General features: G+C 42.4%; 1 protein-coding gene across 6 annotated transcripts in view; it reads left to right on the top strand.

Moving 5' to 3' along the window:
- RPA2 (replication protein A2) overlaps positions 1-16,965 on the top strand; it is a 397,710-nt gene that overhangs the window by 139,427 nt on the left and 241,318 nt on the right. For all 6 annotated transcript variants that reach the window (XM_044060106.1, XM_044060108.1, XM_044060104.1 and 3 more), the window contains exon 2: positions 8,495-8,616. In XM_044060106.1, coding sequence (XP_043916041.1) covers positions 8,495-8,616 — 122 coding nt within the window. The remainder of the gene's footprint in view (positions 1-8,494; positions 8,617-16,965) is intronic.

Below are 16,965 nucleotides of genomic sequence, written 5' to 3'. Positions count from 1 at the left end.
CAACTGACCTTTGTACATGCTAGAATAGTATTGGGAATTCCTTTATAATTGGGGTGGGGGGAAGGGCCAATGGGAAACAACGTACTCAAGGGGAGTTTTGAGGGTGTAGTGCTTTTAATTTTTTAGTGCTGACTTATATAATTGCTTTAGTGAGCAAGTGCCAGGTAACTTAAATGCAATGTGTTACAGGTAACTTAAATGCAAAAATGACAAACAGTAACTTTCTTTCAAGTGAAACAAGGAAATAAGTACGGTAAGCAATGCAGATGTCACTAGGGATCCACAGAAGCGCTGAAAAGCCACGTTTTAGGTGGAATTCGCGTTTCAGGGAAATAACAAGCAAATAAGCATACAAACAAAGCTAGATTCAACAGGCCTGGATCTACTCTATGCTACAGCAAACAAGGTGTACCAATTAGTAAGAAACAGTTCAAATATGCAGGCACTATAAGCCTCTAACCAGAAATTCTCAGCTCAGAAGGGCAGAGTCTAGCCTCTCCTCCCACAAGAGTGCAGACCACGAACCTTCTTAATGTAAAATAACTGGCCTGAAGCCCAAGTGCTTAAACCAGAACTAATACACTTTTAGAATAACAGACACTGTGCCGTCAATCAGCAGTTCCCAACTTAGAAGGATGTAAGCTACCTGTCCTGCCACCACAGTGCAGGCCACAAACCTTCCTAATGTAAAACTGGTCTGAGCCCAAGTGCTTAATCCAAAAGACTTTGAATGATAGCTACACTTTAATCAAGTTACTACCAAGCAGTAATAAATACAATTGAATACTTTAAAGAATGCCTGGATTAGTGCTAAAGTTATACAAACAAAACTAGATTCAGCAGGCCTGGATCTAGTCTATGCTACAGCAAACAAGGTGTACCAATTTAGTAAGGAGTAGTACAAATATGCAGGCACTATAAACATTTAACCAGAAATTCCCAGCTCAGAAGGGCAGAGTCCAGCCTCTCCTCCCACAAGAGTGCAGACCACGAACCCTCTTGATGTAAAATAACTGGCCTGGCCTTAGTGCTTAAACTAAAAGGCTGAGTGAGTTACACCAAGCAGTAATGAGTACTATTGAGTACTTTTAAGATGACGCAAAAGCAAAATAAAGTAGGAAGAAACACAAATACAGTAAAAGCAGATGCCTTTTTTTTTTTTTTTTTTTTTTTGTGAGCAAATGAGATGGGCCCAGGAGGAGTATCCCAAGTGCAAATTTACGAGAGGGGCGGGCAGTTTCAAAGCCACCAAGATTAACACCAAGACAAAACCAGGGAGTGTGGGTGGGGACCTACTGAAAAAACAGTCAACTTCTAGCTAGATATTGCTCAGTGCAACACAAACAAATTACTTTAAAAAGTGCAGATCAAAGTTACTTAGCTACACTTATGCGTTCAAGTTGATATCATGCAGTTCTTAACCGGCCAAAGCTCACAGTTTTAACAGAAGATAATTCACTGTACCACTTGTATAAGTATAAGACAGAAACTGAATAACAATGAAGGAAACTACTACAGAGGATGCCTGAGGAGTGGAGAAAGTGTTTTGGTACCTATCTTTAAGAATAAGGGTGATGTGCAGAGCTGAAGTAACTACATAGGGATAAAATTGATCAGTCACAGCCTGAAGTGATGGGAAAGAGTAGTGGAAGCTAGGTTAATAAAGAAGGTGATGATTAGTGATCAGCAGTATGGTTTTATGCTAGGAAAGAGCACTACAGATGCTCCAACGGGTGTTGGAGAAATATAGAGGTCAGGAGGAGTTGAATTGTGTCTTTGTGGACTTAGCAAAAGCATATGACAGGGTGCCTAGAGAGGAGTTTGGTATTGTATGAGGAAGTCTGGAGTGGCAGAGAAGTATGTAAGAGTGGTACAGGATATGTACGAGGGTAGTGCAACATTGGTGAGGACTGTGGTGGGAGTGATGGAAACGTTTAAGATGGAGGTGGGATTACATCAAGGATCAGCTCTGAGCCCTTTCTTATTTGCAGTGGTTATGGACAGGTTGACAGATGAGATCAGACAGGAGGCTCCGTGGACTATGATGTTTGCAGATGACATTGTGATATGTAGTGAGAGTAGGGACCAGGTTGAGGTGGAGATGTGCTTTAGAGAGGAAAGGAATGAAGGTCAGCAGGGCTAAAACAATATATATGTGTAAATGAGAGGGGGGGGGAAGAGGAATGGTGAGGATGCAGGGAATAGAATTGGTAAAGGTGGATGAGTTTAAGTACTTGGGATCAACAGTTCATAGTAATGGTGAGTGTGGAAGAGAGGTGAAGAAGAGAGTATAGGCAGGGTGGAATGGGTGGAGAAGTGTCGGGAGTGATTTGTTTCAGACTGGTACCAGTAAGAGTGAAAGGGAAGGTTTATAAGAGGGTAGTGAGACCAGCTATGTTATATGGGTTGGAGATGGTGGCCTTGTCAAAAAGGCAGGAGTCAGAGCTGGATGTGGCAGAGTTAAAGATGTCAAGATTTGCACTGGGTGTGACTAGGATGGACAGGATTAGGAATCTGTATATTAGAGGGTCCGTTCAGGTTGGACAGTTTGGAGACTAAGCAAGAGAGGTGAGATTGCGTTGGTTTGGACATGTGCTTAGGAGGGATGCTGGGTATGTTGGGAAAAGGATGCTAAGGATGGAGCTGCCAGGTAAGAGGAAAATAGGGAAGGCCTAAGATAAGGTTTATGGATGTGGTGAGAGAGGACATGCAGGCGGTTGGTGTGAAAGAGCATGATGCAGAGGACAGGAAGAAATGGAAACAGATGATCCGCTGTGGCGACCCCTAGCGAGAGCAGCTAAAAGAATATGATGAGAAGATGATGATTTAGCTTGTCTGCTATGCCCAAGTGAGAAGTAGTGTCGGAAGCTTTGAGCAGCTTAAGGTATATGGTTTGTATCACTTTTCCTTCCTCCATTGCTTTGGTGACCTCTTCCAAAAAATCCACCAGGTTAAGTAAGCATGACCTGCCTTTGACAAATCCAGACTGAGATGGGTGCACTGTTTGGAGGTTCCATACGTTTTGATACAATTCCATGATAAGTTTTCCCATGTGTCTGTGGATGGTCTTCTTAGTCAGGGGACTGAGTGTAGCTGTTCTGTATTTGCTTGGTACAAAAACTGTATGGAGACTGAGCTGTTGGTGTGAGTAAATAGTGCTTTATGCTACTTGAGACGCATCCAGGTATATTGTCAGGACCGATTAATAAAGAATTTTTAGCTTTTGATGGTGCTTTTAGAACTTGGCCTTGTGTGATGGCTGGTGGTCAGTCAGTTTCAGGTATATTTTGAAGGACAAGGGATAAAATTGGAGCTAAACTTATTGGCCAGTAGGTTTTCTCTATATTGCTCTGGTAGATTTTATTAAGCTCTAGCATTAAATTTGACCACAAGTAAGAGTGTTTGCCTTTTATTATAAAGCTTGTTTATATTGTGGTTCCACTACATGGATTTGTCTGCACTTGTTCATACAGGGTGCAGCTGTATACGTGTCTGTGTAGTGTGGTGGTGTATATTTCTGTGTGTTCTTTGGCGTTAACTGGGTGTGGTGGGGATTTGATGCTTGCCAATGTATCACTTTTTGGGTGTAGGTTGTTTGTCTTAAAGAAATTTCTAAAGGTACCTCAGGTTGAAGGGATCTTTGCTTTGTTTTACTTCATAGGAGACTACTTTGTTGTCAGACCTAACAAGTGATGAAAATATGCAAGGGATTATGCAAGATGCTCCCTTATTAGTAAGGGTAAGATCGAAGATGATGTTTGCCCTAGTAGGTTTTCTATTGTAACAAGACATTAGTATTGACAAAGTCCAGGATCTCTGTGCTTGTGTACTAATGGTGGTGTAGGTTTCCTAGTCTATAGTTTAGATCACCTAGGAAAATGGTGTTGTGTTTAATGTGTAGTGATTCTAGCTCCTGTAGATAGGTGTTACGGCTTTGTTTTGTCAGGGAGTTATGTAGCTAGCTAATATATGGTTATATGGACATAACTGTAGTGTTTCATGCTGTTTTACCAGTCTTTGCGAGTGTTCTGGATCTAGATTGAGACATCTTTTCTGTTGCTGTGCAGTCGCTGGCCTAAACGTGTGGAAGGAGTTGCAGCCCTGTGCAGCCAGAGTGCACTCTGCTATTTTAAAACCTGTCTCAATTCGTATACAGATGTTGGTGTCTTCCAGAGGTGAGAAGGGCTTGTAGGGAGTGGAGTTTTTTAGGGTGCTGTCTCTGATCAGGAACACCTTCATATTTTCCTTTGCTTGTTCCATTATGCTGGTAGGTTTATTAGGTTGCCCTTGCCAAAAAAAAGGCACCATGGGTTGGACGGTGTCTAGCAAATCAAAACATTACAGGGAACAGATGCAGGCTTTCCCTGGTGAATCTAGAGCTCCATCATGTGCATCTCCATATACAGTCCAGGGAGGTGCACCTTAAGTCATTGACACTGGTATGAACTATGATGGATATATTTTATCAAGTCTTTTAGCCTAGTAAGTATTTTAATGGAGAGACTTTGCAAAACTGATAGCTGCGTGCTTATTGTCAATAGCCAATAATTGGAGAGAGGAGTTTAATTTTGTTAAAGGGGCAGCCGACAGCTGAGTTTAAGAACACAACTGCAACAGAGTACGTGGGAGAGAGAAACAATCAAGACACTTAAGCTCTGAACTGACTGACCTGGAACTCACACAAATGCAAAGACAGTACTGAACTAGCCTGACATACACTCAGTACATAAGAATGAAGCTTGGGTTTAAGAACAACATTTAGATAACTTAAATAACAAAATGCAATGCAGCTGTATACTGGAATTACTAATGGGCTTAAAAGCCTTGGCTAAACAGGTACCCGACTGTTTTCTTGATATGATTTTCTGTGTAATGAAACTATTGTAAGTACAAAAAATATTAATCTTGTATACATCTTGCACCGTTTGAGTAACCCTGTCACGCTGCACATGAACCACCTGTTGCATTCTTCGTCTGCCTATTGGCTTTTATATGCGGGTAAGTAGTTCTGTCTTCTGCTTCACTAGGCTGTTGAGATATTTAGAGCAGATATGAAAATTGTGATGCAACTAATCCATGTATATTTATTTTTTATGTGTTCTTGCATACCAAGCTATCAGCATAGCACTGAAGATACTTGTCCCCTAGACAGTAAGTACTTGTGGAGCAGGTTGACTGATATGGGCGGTGGAGGGGAAGATCTGGATGAGTCTTGGGTAGTTTGCTGACTTTTTTGATCCCTGATGCTAACAACTTGACAACACATCTGTCTGGTGTGCATGCCAGATCAATCAGTTGAAGTTAAGCAGATATCCTGTGCTCCAAATTGGGGTGTAGCCTTCATGTTCCCAAACCAGCCACTGTCCAGATCTCTCCTGTGCCCTTCCCTTATCCGTAAAACATATAAAATGGGAGTTTTCCTACTTTGAACTCATTAGACTTCATCAGATGCAACTCTTAACATGGAAACCAAATAGCATGCAGCAGAAATTCAGGGTCTCTCCTATGTCACATGGTTTCTGCAGTACAGGAAGGTTATAGTGCTACCTCAAAAATTGGTGTCCAACATGTGCCAGAAGTCTAAATAAGTTAATGAGTTTGAGGCAAGACTTGCTGAAGAAGATTGTGATTTAACATTTGAGACCTGGTTGACTTTGCCAGTAATATCCAGGTTGGTTTATTAAAATGTCGAGTTGAAATGTACCCATATGAAAACTTTGAGCTATAGATGTTCAAAGTTTTTCATCTGGGTGAACATCTCAATGGTCGAAAGTTTATATTGGCGAATGCAGTGTGCATTCACTAATATAAACTTTCGAAGAATTGTACAGAGATTGCAGTACAGTGCAGTTAGGGAAATTCATCCCTTTCCTCACTGTAGTGCAATCTCGGAGTTGGAATATATAGTTGGCAGGGGGTGAGGGGAGCACGGAGGCCTTGCCCCCTGCAAAAACGTGATGTTAGGTATAGGAGGTCACGACTCCTATAGTTAACATCAGGCGATGTTTTCAAAAACCATGTCGAATCAACTGAATTCATTCAGCTAATTCGACATTTTAACTTGTTCTGTATTTTAAATTTCGAGGTTTACTTTCGATATGTGGGTCAGAAAATTATTCTGACCTTTTACATATTGATAGTACCCCATCCAGGTTGCATGGGGTATCCTGAGAAGAGAAGTAATCTAGGGGTGATGTTTCTCTATTTTTATAGTGATTAACACACTTCCCCAATACTAAGAATTGGTTTATCGAGACGCTAGCTGTGTCTGCTTGTTTAAAACTCATGGTGAGGTCTAGCTTATAGCCTTTTTTTATCACAGCGCAGAATGCTAGAGAATTTTTTTTTTTTGGGGGGGGGGGGTCCAAGTTTCGTTAATATCTGCTTCTTCAAGTGGGCAGCTTTTACAGCTGTTGGAAAATAATATAACTGCATGTACGTAGTGATATAACTTTTTGATAGGCTCCAACTGTAATACAGCAGTAGCTTTTTGTAGGTCTAACCATGTGTCTCGCCTAGGATATTACATTAATAAGTTGAGCATGATATCACTCAAGTGTTTATATGGCGAGCAGTACATACCTTGAAAAATATGGTGCTGGAAATATTTGATGGCAGGTGAAAATACAAAAGATTTGGGAGGAGATATAATGGTGGTGGTTATAGTATGGCCTTATTTTAAAGCATATTCCAACAAAGTCAAAAGGACAGTTTTGGGTGGTACATAAAATAGCAACCCCCATGCTCTAGGTTCATTCGCAAACTTGTCTGGAAAATGAATTATTGGACTTTGTTTTTGAACGAGTTGATAAACTCATTTAAAATCTTTTGGACACGGTATGAGAAGAAACTTGGTCTATATTATAAGAGTGAGGATTTCAATATTCAAACACCATATGGGCAACACCAAATGGTCGAATATTGAAGTTTTTGTTTAATTTGTACATTTTTATTTTTCTTGCAAAGTTTCACAACTTCGCCCATGTGGTGTTGCCCATATGCTGTTCGAAGTTGTGAAACTTTGTTTTTATAATGTAGACCCGAAGAAACTTGCTAGCCATATGATGGATAAGGCATTCTTTAAAACATCTTCACCTTTAAGGAAAGTTGATGTCTGTGAGATGAATTTGAATTCTGACAATGCCGTTATCACACACACACAACCAAAATTGCAAACTGTTTAACAGTTCTTTACTGGGCCAACTAATATGAAAGTAACCGTGAATGGGATATGGTTCAATCATTTTTGCTTTTGACTGATGTTATCGACATCTTGGCTACTTGCTTAACCAGATCTTAGTTGTACCGGGTGTATGGAAAGATCAGTATTTTGGATTCTTAAGAGAGGTAATCCAGGCATGGTCTGTAAAGCCTGGCAAGCTTGGTGAGGAAGAACTTTGAAAAAATTATTTTCTTCCTGACTTGAATAATCAGTTTAATTGTCAGAACTCTGCATGGAAACACAAGAGCAGCACAATGTCAGAATTTTAGCCTATTGCAAAACTCTTATGAATGAGGAGTTCAATATTCTGTCCTGTTTGCCCCTGTGCTTATTCATACTAATCATACTTGAAATACTGCTGCTAGAAACCTATTTGGGGGTGTGTGACTCTGCTGCTGAAGAGATCATTAGCCCAATAAATACCTATAAATCTGTGGTAGACAACCTCCTGAGTACGTAGACAGCTCATTGGCTTAAAACTAAAATGTAGTCAAGGGCACGGGCTCATGAAATGGTTATCAGGAAATCCTCTCATTGCCAAATGAATAATATATAGAGGTCTGAAGAGGTAATCGTACTCCATTTAACTCTGCATTGATCAAGCCAGGTATCTAATACAACATTCCCTTTTAGGATACATCTCACTAAACACCTTAAACAATTAAAAGGCTCATAACTAAAAAGAGCATATATTGGTCCCTGAGCTGCCAAGAGAAGCTGGAACTCGATCCCTTTATTCAGTTTCTTATAGGTATTTGAGGAAAGAGCTGTCTCGTACTGTGCCATTAGAGACCTGATTATCTTCGACCTCCTGTTTCTCCAGAAGTCCAATATTTCCAGTAACTAGAACCAGAGAACTAAATCTTCAACAGGTAAATGAAATATAGTGGAGGGACAGGTTTATAACTTGGGGTCTCCCAAACCTCTGGAATATACTTCTACATGTTAAGGCAGTGCAACTCACTATTTTCCTTAAAACCTAAACTAGATGACTTCACGGGTATACAAACCTACTCCTGTATTGAGTGGTATGGCCCTCCTTAAAGGTGGTGGTCCTGTCAAGGCATAAGTAATCTTAGACTTTGTGGCCTTGGAATATCTCAGCCTGTTTTGTGGTGCGCCTGTAATGGAATAAATGCATAGTCTTGAAAATGTATTCTGTTTGCTTACTGTGTAGTTTTCAACTAGTGGAGCTAGCTGCCATTCAGCACGTCTTATTTTACTTGAGAACCATTAATCTGAATTTTCTTTTTCTATTTTTTTTTCTTCCAGGAGGCTTTGATGGTGGCTATGGAGGAGGTAGTTACACTGATTCTGGAACGGGTGGAGGTGGCTACATGCAGTCACCTGGAGGATTTGGATCTCCATCTGCTACACAAGGGGAAAGAAAATCGGTATGCTTTCTTATAAACATTTACTTGGAATTGCAGACCAAAGAATCCCTTGCATTAAACTTGACCATGATTTCTATGCAGTTGTGTAGCTTGATTTGAAATTCTTCCTTTAGTGCCAAATACATGAAAAGCTTTAACCCAGAACATGTTTTATATAATATGAATTTACTGATTAACCTTTTGCAGCTAATGATGTTAATAGACATTAATTTCCTGCAAATCACCACAACGCAGGAGAACTAATGTGCGTGCAGTATTGAAACAAGAAGCAGTTTTGATTTGCTGTTTCTTGAAATGAATGAGAATTTTTGGAGTTTTTACCAGAAGATTACTAATGGTTATGTCAGCCTGATGATGCAGAAGCAGAGCTGCTGGCTGTGCTACCAACAACCTGACTTTGGTAACATGTGGGTCACCAATAAGGTTGTCTGGGAAGATGGAATGAAGTGTCCAAAGGCCAGCTTCACTATTCCTGGGAAGGTTTGTGGAATCCATATGCTTGTTTGACCTCCTGGAGAGCAGGAGCATTACAGGTCCTCTCAGTAAATATAGGGTGTCTGGTGGTGTCTTGACATGATTGCATTAACCACTTGCCTTGGTTAAGGACTGTCTAGTTGCCATATGTGATGACTCCTGGCTTCCACACTTGCAACTCCCCTTAGGATCCCTTGTGTTCAGATTGAACAATGAATTGCCATGAAGTGTACTTCCTGAAGAGTTGGTAAACCCACCCAGCTAATGGTCGTGCATGGGGGATCTAGAGTTGAGCAAGTGGGGGAGCTGTGTAGGATATAGAGAAACCAGAAAAAGTTTCTTATGCTTACCTTACGGGATTATGGTTTAGGTCTGTCGCACAGAAATAAATCCTTGCATCTGTTTCACCCTAGCCCTAAGTAGCATCCTGCCTTCACCCAGAATGATACCACAATATAAGGACAAAATGATTGACTTCAACAATTGGCTAAGCTTCTGGTGTCATTCAAAGGGGATCGAGTATCTGTCTGCCTGGGACGACATGATTGACAGACCACAATGCTTTGCCAGAGATGGTCTGCACCTGTTGCCCCTGGGATTCAGGTTACTGGCTAAGACTTTTGCCACCCCTATAGTGCCTTTTTTAGGCAAAGTTCAAAGGACAAAACCATCACCGTAACGGGTACAAGCATGTAAAATCTGAAGGTAATTCTACTCAATGCTAGAATTCTAAACCTCAAAATGCACGGTCTCTCGAGGCACTCCTAAAAATGGAGAACATCTATATCTGTGCAGTAATCGAGACCTGGTTCAAGGCTCCAGAGAGCATCCCTGCGATACCAGGCTACAACTCTTACCACCCTTTTCGGCCACCAAACCAGGACCAAAACACTAAAGGTGGAGGAGTGTCAATATTCACCAAGGATATTCGCACCACTAGGCTAGTTGCCCAACACAATGCGTCTGAAATTCTCCAGGTGCAACTAACACTAGGTAAGACTGCAATCCAAATTGTAGCTTGCTACAGATCCCCCACCATACCCCAAGATTCTCACTACATCTTTCTAAACATACTGGAAAATATTAAGATAGAACCAAACACCCTAATACTGGGTGATTTTTAACTACACTGCCATTAACTGGGAAAACTACTCCTGTACCAACACCTTTGCCCAACGGTTCTTGGAATTCATAAATTCTAACGCCCTGGATCAACTAATCCATACTCCCACCAGGGGCTCCAATATCCCAGACCTGGTCATTGCCAACATGGGAAATCGGTGCTCCACACCTATAGTCACCCCCTCGTTAGTCATGTCTGACCATAAGCTAATCACCCTTAACATCCACATCCTGCCTCCAGTAAGGAAACCTCCATAAAAAAACTTCTCCAAAGCCAACTTCATGCTACTCAAGTCAGAAGTGACAAACGTCATGACACCCATGCAGACGGGGAACTGAAAGTTCAACTGCTGAATCCTACACTAAGGCACTGTACGAGTGCATCCACTCATGCATGAATCGTGCCATCCCAAATAGAACCAAGATGCTCTCATCCAAAAAAAGGAAGCAAATCTGGTGGTTCCCTGCCATAAACTAACTTTACAACAAAAGTAAACTGTTGCAGAAAAGAGGAGAATCCCAGGATGCAAAAATCTCCCTTACCAGCCTCCGTAAGAAACTGAGATCCCTCATAAAATCCACCAAATCTAGTTACGAAAATAAAATTGACAAAGATTCCAAAGACAACCACAAAGCATTCTATAACTGTCAAGAATCTAAATGGCAATGCTGAGATCTGCTCTGAGCTAAAACAGAATGGCATTAAATATACTGATCCCAAGGATATTGCCAGTATCCTGGCAGATCGATTCATTGCCAACTTCACCCCCCTCTCACCCCCTAAATGGCTCATCTCAATATCGGAAGATTGCCAAATTCCGGTAATAATGGCCACACATGTTAAAAAAAAAAAAACGCACTGTCCAAAGCTAAGAATACAGCATCCATGGGACCAGATGACATCCCGGGCTATGTACTACATGAACTACAATATGAACTGGCACCTCACCTAAGTGTCATGTTTAATCATAGCCTCACCTCAGAATTTGTGCCCACTGAGTGGTGCAGAGCTACAGTTATCCCACTCCACAAGGGGGGGATCCACCTTGGATCCCTGAAACTACTGTCCCATCAGTCTGACAAGCCTAATCTGCAAGGCCATGGAGCGTATTGTCATGGAACTTATAAACAAAGACATTGGCAACCCTCAAGTAAGAGGAGGCACTTTCACTCTCCTCAAAGAGTCTGTCATAGAAGATACAGATTTTGAGGGGAAAGAGGAATCTGTATTCCTGGAAGCTTTTGGGTCTGGCCCAAGTACCTCCTGGCTGACTCTGCCCGCTGATGAGCTCATTTATTGAGTAGATCTCTTAAGCAGGCATGGAAGGAACCTGATGCTGTTGAGCCAGTTCCCAAGAAACCAGACAGTGTCTTTGCACCACAGAAAGGAAGAGAATTTTGGAGCATAGGAGTACCAGTAAATGCCATGGTTGTAATTGTGGCCACAAAGAAGGAACTTGAGGAACAGAGATCTGTGCATCCCCCTAACAAGAGTCCAGGGCATTGGACAGATTGGGAAGAATGTAAATGCTTCAGCAACCTTTGCCCTCAGGTTGCTGAATTGTTTAGAACACTTCACCAGACTTCAGAGGGCTTTGATTAAAGAACTTTCCAATTCCCTCTCTGGGATCATTACTTCTGAGGCACAGAGCTCTACTGCCTCACAGCTGGCAACCCTACAGTCCATCACAAATTTGTCCATGGGGCTCATTCCACATGTAGCTGAATGTACCTCGGGTGGCAGGTTCAGGCATTGCCGTTAGGATACATGTCTGAATGCAACTGTGTGATTTTTTTGCAGAGCCCTTCAAGTCCTCCTTTGTCAGTGCTCCCTTTGACGGAAGTTTTGTTTGGCTCCTAGGTTAAAGATGCACTCTCCAGGTGTGAGCAAGACAAGACCCTGTCTGCAGTGGGCATATGTTTTTTTGACTCCACAAAAACTTTTCTATGAACCGAAGAAGTAGTTGAAAAGTGTGGTTCAGAAAGTCGCACGGTCCTTTCCATGATCCATGTGGAGAGACTTCTCAACTCTGCCCCTGGGGGAACTAATGGAAGACTCAACTCTGCCCCTGGGGGAACTAATGGAAGACACCACCTGAGCAGTAGAGAAGGTCTGCAGGAGCAGGGGTTCATTTGTCTAATGGACCCTATCAGTGCTCCTGAAAGGGGGCCTGATTGTCCAGCTCCGGAGACTGTCTGGGGTCATGTATCCCTGCATCAGAGAGCCTGGCTAGACGTTACCAGAGATACAAGGGTGCAGAGGATTATAGGTTCATAGGTGTGTACTAGGCTAATGACCCTGGAGCCTTTACAAGCCTAGGCCATAGGGTTTACCCTGGCATCGTGCCACCCGACCTTGGTTCCCAGTGCCTCTGTCAAGTAGAGCCACTGGAGTGATCCCGGTGTGAATTTTCTATTTTCCATCCATGGGAGGTCTATTCCATAGCATGGACAGTCGCAGTCTCATGAACCTGTCACCTCCGGCACATTCTGATTGTGGTAATGAGGTTGAGGTCTCTGGAGTGTGTGGTGCAAAGGGATTGGGAATTCTTTAGATGTAGCATTTCTAACAGAGCTGGGTCAGACATGGCTTTGCAAGTCAAGTGGAGATTGCCTGCCTGTAAAGAGGTGATATGCGACGGAGAATAGTTGGAGTTTTGAGTTTGTCCATATAGGGCAAGTGTTTAAGGCCTAGAATCCGGTACATGCCAAATGGGACATTGTACTTGATGACTGGCCTAATGAGGGAAGAGTAGAGGGAGACTATGACCTCTCTTCCTGGATGCAAACCCCTTGGTAATGAGATTCAGCCTGTGTTCCCTGATCTCTTAAAACGCCTTATGTGTTCAGTGGACTACCATCGATGTGGTAATTCATGTGCACCGGGTTTTTCCAAAGGGGATGATGACACATTTTTTTGGCATTGAGCTTAAGGCCATGGTTCTGATGCCAGTCGTTGGTTCCTCCTTGTCTGTCTATGTACCATACCACTGCCATATTGACCGTCTGAATTGCAATAGTCCTGGAAGGGAGACGGTCTTGAAAGGCTTGCAATGCTAGATGTGCTGCTGCTGTCACCTCCAGGACACTGATGTGCGTGTTTGCCTCTTCAGGGGACCAGGTCAGAATAACTCAATCATGGACCAGGTCAGAATAACTCAATCATGCAAAAAGTATGTCTTGTGGTGGATCTGCTGAAATCAGATATAAGACTGTCCCTTCATTTTTCCTCAGCCCAAAGCCATAGTGACCACGGATGCTTCCCCAGTTGGGTGTGGGGACACTTATTGGGAAAGACTGAGCAAAGTCATCATCATTGCCCCTTATTGGCCTCTTCAGATTTGGTTCCCCTTTTTTCTTTGGTCTTATCTAGCTTACCCTGCATGAATTCTGGATACAATTCCAGACCTCCTGTCTCCCCCAGCAGATGTGCTTCACCTAGACATTTAGGCCTAATGTTGACCGCATGGTTTCTCCACTTCCAATGATAGACAACCCAGGCTCCCCTCCCCATCCGTCATATTCTTTTTATCTTCCCATAAAGCTTTTAGGAAGATTTACTGAAGTAAATGGAAAACGCTTGTTGGGCACAAGAGACATTGACCCCTTTTTCAGCACCAGTACGTGAAGTTCTTGTTTTTGGCTGTAATTTTTAATGAATGAGCTAGCTCCTCCACCATTTCTATTTTTCCTACAAGTTAACAATTCTACCCTGGCTTCTTCAGAAGTTTTTAAGGCCTTTATAAGGCATACCTGTCTTCTGAGCAAAGTGTGAGCTAACATTTTTAACACGGAAAACTTTTTGGTAGCTATAACCTGTGCTTAGAAGTCTCTGAACTTCAAGCCTTATCTTAAGTAGTCTTATTTAATTTCCTATAAAGAAAGCATTACGACCCAAACCATCCTTTCTTCCTAAGGTGGTGTCCGAATCCAACATTAATCAGTCTGGTTACTCTTCCAGTTTTCTTTCCAAATTTCATGAAAAAAGGAGAATGCATGTTGGATGTTCAGACAGTTGTTTGTATTTGCACGGAACAAGGAATTTTGGAAAAACCTGTTTCCTTTGTAGAATTAAAATTGGGCAACTTTAGCCAAATGGTTACTTGATTGTATTTCCTTTGTCTATAATAAATTGGGTTGTCTGTGTCAAAACCTTGGAGCCCATTAGCTTCACCAGCATTTTTATTCAAGTCTTCATGGAGATATTTGTACAGCTACAACTTGGTCTCAAGGGGAAGAGCAGCCTTCGGCTGAACAGTTCAGGAATATCCTTCCTTGGAGTCCTCCTGGAATTCAGTTAGCTGGGGGCTCTGTCCCAGTTGTTGAGGAATGAATGAAAATTGATAACATCCGATAAAGAATTTATGTCCTTACCCTATTGTTCCATCTGTGGTGTTTGTTTTCATTATTCCTTAACTCCCCTCCCTCCAGCCCCCCTACCATTTAGTTTTTGACTTCTGGAAAAATAAGATGATGAAGGAACCAATGTTCTTGTCTTTGAGCTCCAGATAATTTTTCTTATTCTAGTGCTGTTTCTAATGCTCTGTGAAAATATAAGGCTAGCGCATGCCATCTGAGGTATGGTAGGGGATTAGAGCATTATGGGTAAGGGAGGAGGTAGAGTTTCCAGTATCCACAAGTTGTACAAAGTGACAGTCTGATTTTGAACCCAATTGTTGAAGAATGAAAATGGAAAACACAAATGGACCATTATGGTGAGTATAACTTCCTTTTATGGCATATTTAAAAGGAGAAGGAAATTGATTTGAAGTAAGAAAGTGAGTGAGAAAAAGTTGAGAGGAAGTGAGTGAAAAAGTTGAGAATAAGCAAGTGTAAGGTTTGAACAGTTACTTATTCATATTTGGGGATGTAGTTTATCCTGGGGTTGGGTAAGAACAAATCTTTATGAATGGTTTTAAAGGGCCAGAGGGATGGTATTGATCTGATAGATACCATGTTGCAAAGACTTGGAACTCTGAGTGTAGACCATGCCCAGCAGGTTTGATTTCTGGATAGAGGAGTTTTTGGTCATTGGTTCATGAAGAGTTCCATGAATTCCAAGTACTTTTGAGAGCGGAATAAGATTGCTGTAGGTCTAAAATTAGCAATGTCTATTGAATTTCCTCATTTGTGTAGAGGGATAGTGTTATCTCCCCCCGATAGGTGAAGCTGTTTGCTTCTGTTTTAAGGTACTCCCATGGAAGGTAATCATCTGAAGTAGAGCATGGTTGGAGTTTGAGTAGTTTTATTTAGGAAGTGGCCATAGGTTTGAAGGTGAGAGTGGATGTGACAATGTGCCTGCTGGGCAGGGTTATTTAGCAGCTTGTTCACTGTTGACTGCACCAGGGGTGGTGGCATGGATCGGCTGATACTGATTTGCCCATCCATGGTGGGATAGGGTTGTATTCTTCCCACTGCAGCCATATACTGTGTACACTGATTGCAGATGTTACTTTGAGTAGTGGTACTATTAGTGTAAGGAGATGTATAGGGTTGGGGTTAATCTGGGTTAGGGTTGGAGTAAAGTTGGTATGTGTGCTAACCCTTACCCCAGCCCTATACATTACCTTGCAAACACCCTTTCCCTGATGGTACCACAAAAGAAGCAGCATGCAGTGGTGTGTGTGCACCTTATATAAAACCAGCACAGCACTAAATCTGTCTCTTCCCTAGCCCTTACACTAACTGTAATCTTGTAAAAGCGCAGGTTTTCTTTATACATGTATGTACACATATAAGCATCCACGCGCACATGCCCCTAATGAAGAAATTGTGCATATTAACACACACTTCTAACTCATTAGTGCAAGCACATCTCCTGCAAAACAGGAACACACGGTTTCTCAAACCCCTGCACTTCAAAATATTTTCAATAAAAACACAGCTTAACTGTTGAGGAGAAGTAACATTCTTATTTTCAATAAAAACACAGCTTAACTGTTGAGAATTAACATTGTGTGTGTCTGTGTGTGTCTGTGTGTGTCTGTGTGTGTCTGTGTGTGTCTGTGTGTGTCTGTGTGTGTCTGTGTGTGTCTGTGTGTGTCTGTGTGTGTCTGTGTGTGTCTGTGTGTGTCTGTGTGTGTCTGTGTGTCTGTGTGTGTCTGTGTGTGTCTGTGTGTGTCTGTGTGTGTGTCTGTGTGTGTGTCTGTGTGTGTGTCTGTGTGTGTGTCTGTGTCTGTGTGTGTCTGTGTCTGTGTGTGTCTGTGTGTCTCTGTGTCTGTGTGTGTCTGTGTGTCTCTGTGTCTGTGTGTCTGTGTCTCTCTCTCTCTCTCTCTCTGTCTGCCTGTCTCTCTCTCTCTCTCTCTCTCTGTCTGCCTCTGTCTCTCTCTCTCTCTCTCTCTCTCTGTCTGCCTGCCTCTCTCTCTCTCTCTCTCTCTCTCTCTGCCTGCCTCTGTCTCTCTCTCTCTCTCTCTCTCTCTCTGCCTGCCTCTCTCTCTCTCTCTCTCTCTCTCTCTCTCTCTGCCTGCCTCTGTCTCTCTCTCTCTCTCTCTCTCTCTCTCTGCCTGCCTCTGTCTCTCTCTCTCTCTCTCTCTCTCTCTCTCTCTCTGCCTGCCTCTGTCTCTCTCTCTCTCTCTCTCTCTGCCTGCCTCTGTCTCTCTCTCTCTCTCTCTCTCTCTCTCTCTGCCTGCCTCTGTCTCTCTCTCTCTCTCTCATGCTCATCTCTCTCTCTCCCTCTCTCTCTCTCTCTGTCTGCCTCTCTCTCTCTCTCTCTCTCTCTCTCTCTCTCTCTCTCTGTCTGCCTCTGTCTCTCTC

This window comes from Protopterus annectens, chromosome 1.part2, assembly GCF_019279795.1.
Source record: "Protopterus annectens isolate FY-2018-M chromosome 1.part2, PAN1.0, whole genome shotgun sequence".
Classification (NCBI taxonomy): Eukaryota; Metazoa; Chordata; order Ceratodontiformes; family Protopteridae; genus Protopterus; species Protopterus annectens.
Note: the sequence above shows the minus strand (reverse complement) of the source record. Positions and strands in the feature narration are given on the sequence as shown.